Genomic DNA, 2500 nt, shown 5'->3' with positions numbered 1-2500 from the left:
TGTCTTTCATTATTTAGAATTCAAGATCTGATTATTTGAATTAACTTCCTAGAATATTTCATGAAGTCTGAAGTGCATCTTAACAGACAGAAGTACAGTGGGTGTCACAATACTTCGGCTTTCACATCTATGTTAGAAAAACTTACCATTTTCTCAACAACATTTACACTGTATCTTTACCTAATGCGTGTTAGACATCTAAATATTACTGAATTTATTTTTCTCTTTTTCAAGTAAACACATTTCAAGGCAACAGTTTAGTCATATTCTAGATATTAGTTGAATCAGAATACTCTGTCTATGAATGATACTTTCCATTATCAAGTGTTTTAAATCATCACGTTCCTAACTCAACGATAGAATATCTTACTTAGTACGACTAACTAATAGGTAAACTGTAGATCTTCCTGCCAGCTTGTGATTTTCTCCATTATTATAGTTTGAATTCTTCTTCAATTTGGATAATGTTTTTGGCCCTTTCTACCTGTGGAGTGGCATCTCAGTGGGTCTTTTTATATAAATTTTCGCAGCTCTTGCCAGCTTCCTCTTAGGTGAGATAAATGAATACAGGAAGGAAGAAATAGAGGAGAAGAAATAGAATAGGGGAATTTTCTGTAGTATTCAGGGGATTAAAGTATCATTTCAGTCCTACAGATGGAATACAAAAGAGAACAAAAGACATGTCAGTACTTATTAATCCGTACAAATAGAAGATATTACTCTTAGTGGCGGCTTTCTCATGTCCTCTCGTTGGCAGCTCTGATCGGAGCCTCCCTGGCCATCAACCTTAACTACCTGACACCCACCAACGGCTTCAACGGAAACGGCGCCAATGGTAATGGATACAACGGGAATGGCGTCAACGGCAATGGCTTTAACGGAAACGGCCGCAACGGTAATGGGTACAATGGCAATGGCGTCAATGGCAACGGTTACAACGGCAATGGAGTTAACGGGAATGGCGTGAACGGAACGGCTACAACGGGAATGGAGCCAATGGGAACGGCTTCAACGGAAATGGAGTCAACGGGAACGGCTACAACGGTAATGGAGCCAACGGGAACGGCTTCAACGGGAACGGAGTCAACGGGAACGGCTACAACGGCAATGGAGTGAACGGCAACGGCTTCACCAACGGAGTCAACGGTAACGGATATGGCAACGGTAACGGTTTCAACGGCGCTGTTAACGGGTACGGCGTGGACCCCATCACCGCCCTCAGCAGTGCCATTGGCGGCGGCGGCGTGGCTGGCGTCGACTACCCCATCCTTGCCTCCGTTCCCTTCACTGGCTTCTCCTGCGCTGGTCAGATCCCCGGTTACTACGCCGACACTGCCCCTGAAGCTGGCTGCCAGGTGAGTCAAGGTGGATGAAGGGTGTGGAGTAGCGAGTGGATGTAGGCAGTGAAAAGTAGAAGGTGGATGTAGGATGTGAAAACTAGAGGATAATGTAAGGTATGAAGGTGTAAAGGTGGTTGTAGGTAGTGGAAAGTACTGGATGGATGTATGGTGTGGGAAAGAAAAGGTGATGTAGGTGTGAAAAGTAGAGGGTGGCTGTAGTTAGTGGAAAGTAGAGGGTGATTTAGAGTGTGCAAAGTAGAGGATAGATAATGTAGGGTGTATGGGTGGAGCGTGAATGTAGGGTGTGAAAAATAGAGGGTAGATGTAGAGTATGGAAAGTGAAGGGTGATGTAGGGTGTGAAAGGATGTAGGTAGTGGAAAGTGGAGGGTGATGTAGGGTGTGTAAAAGGAGAGAGTGGCAGAGGAAGGAAGTGGTAGCAGAGGTGGGCAAAGTACAAGTTAGTGTTATGAAATGGCATGGGTTGATATGAGGGATGAAAATGTGGGTTGTAAGAGGACTGAGTGATAGGTGATGGTGTTATCCAGTTCCTGTGACTATAAAAGTTTCAACACAATACATAACACTATACAATTTAATGCTAATACTCACTTAAACATTTCTTCCCTTTCTCTTTACCTTGTTTTGCTTCTCTTTTTTTATATCCCATCACGTTTCTTTTTTTTTCCCTAGTTATTGCCTTCGATCTTGTTCTTGTATTACGCCATCACTCACTCAATACAAAGGCTCCTCTTCCTCCCATCACTGCCATCACTCCTCGTCTTCCATCAAACGCTTGAGTACCCCCTTCACCTTGACGGCTGCCGCTCTTCGTTTTCTCTCGACAATTATTTACACGCACTGTTTGGTGTTCGGGGTGCGTGGGTGCCTCCTCGTGCCGGGCCTGACAGTGGCTTGGGCCTGGCTATTCATCACCTTTGTCAAGCATCTCGGTCCACCTGTCTGTTCTTTTTCATTACCTGTTTTCTCTCCTTCATTTCTCATCTCCAGGTCATTTTTCTTCCCTGCACTCTCCTGTCTACTTGTGTATCTTGCTTCTCTTTCCTACCACGTTCTTTCTCTCTCTTTCGATTCCTCGGCCAATAATTCTCCTTGCTGTACATTCACCTGTCTCTTTGTTTTACTTGCCTACATTGCTTCG

At 44.4% G+C, this 2500-nt stretch overlaps 1 protein-coding gene across 1 annotated transcript in view; it reads left to right on the top strand.

Annotated features, from left to right (window-relative positions):
• The window catches only part of LOC123510463 (glycine-rich cell wall structural protein 1.8-like), a 20717-nt gene that overhangs the window by 1325 nt on the left and 16892 nt on the right, over positions 1 to 2500 (top strand). The window contains 2 exon segments of the mRNA XM_045265655.1: positions 758 to 967; positions 970 to 1355. Of these exon segments, the coding sequence (XP_045121590.1) occupies positions 758 to 967; positions 970 to 1355 (596 nt within the window).

Source organism: Portunus trituberculatus, chromosome 29 (genome assembly GCF_017591435.1).
Source record: "Portunus trituberculatus isolate SZX2019 chromosome 29, ASM1759143v1, whole genome shotgun sequence".
NCBI lineage: Eukaryota > Metazoa > Arthropoda > Malacostraca > Decapoda > Portunidae > Portunus > Portunus trituberculatus.
This window is presented reverse-complemented; position numbering and strand designations above follow the sequence as displayed.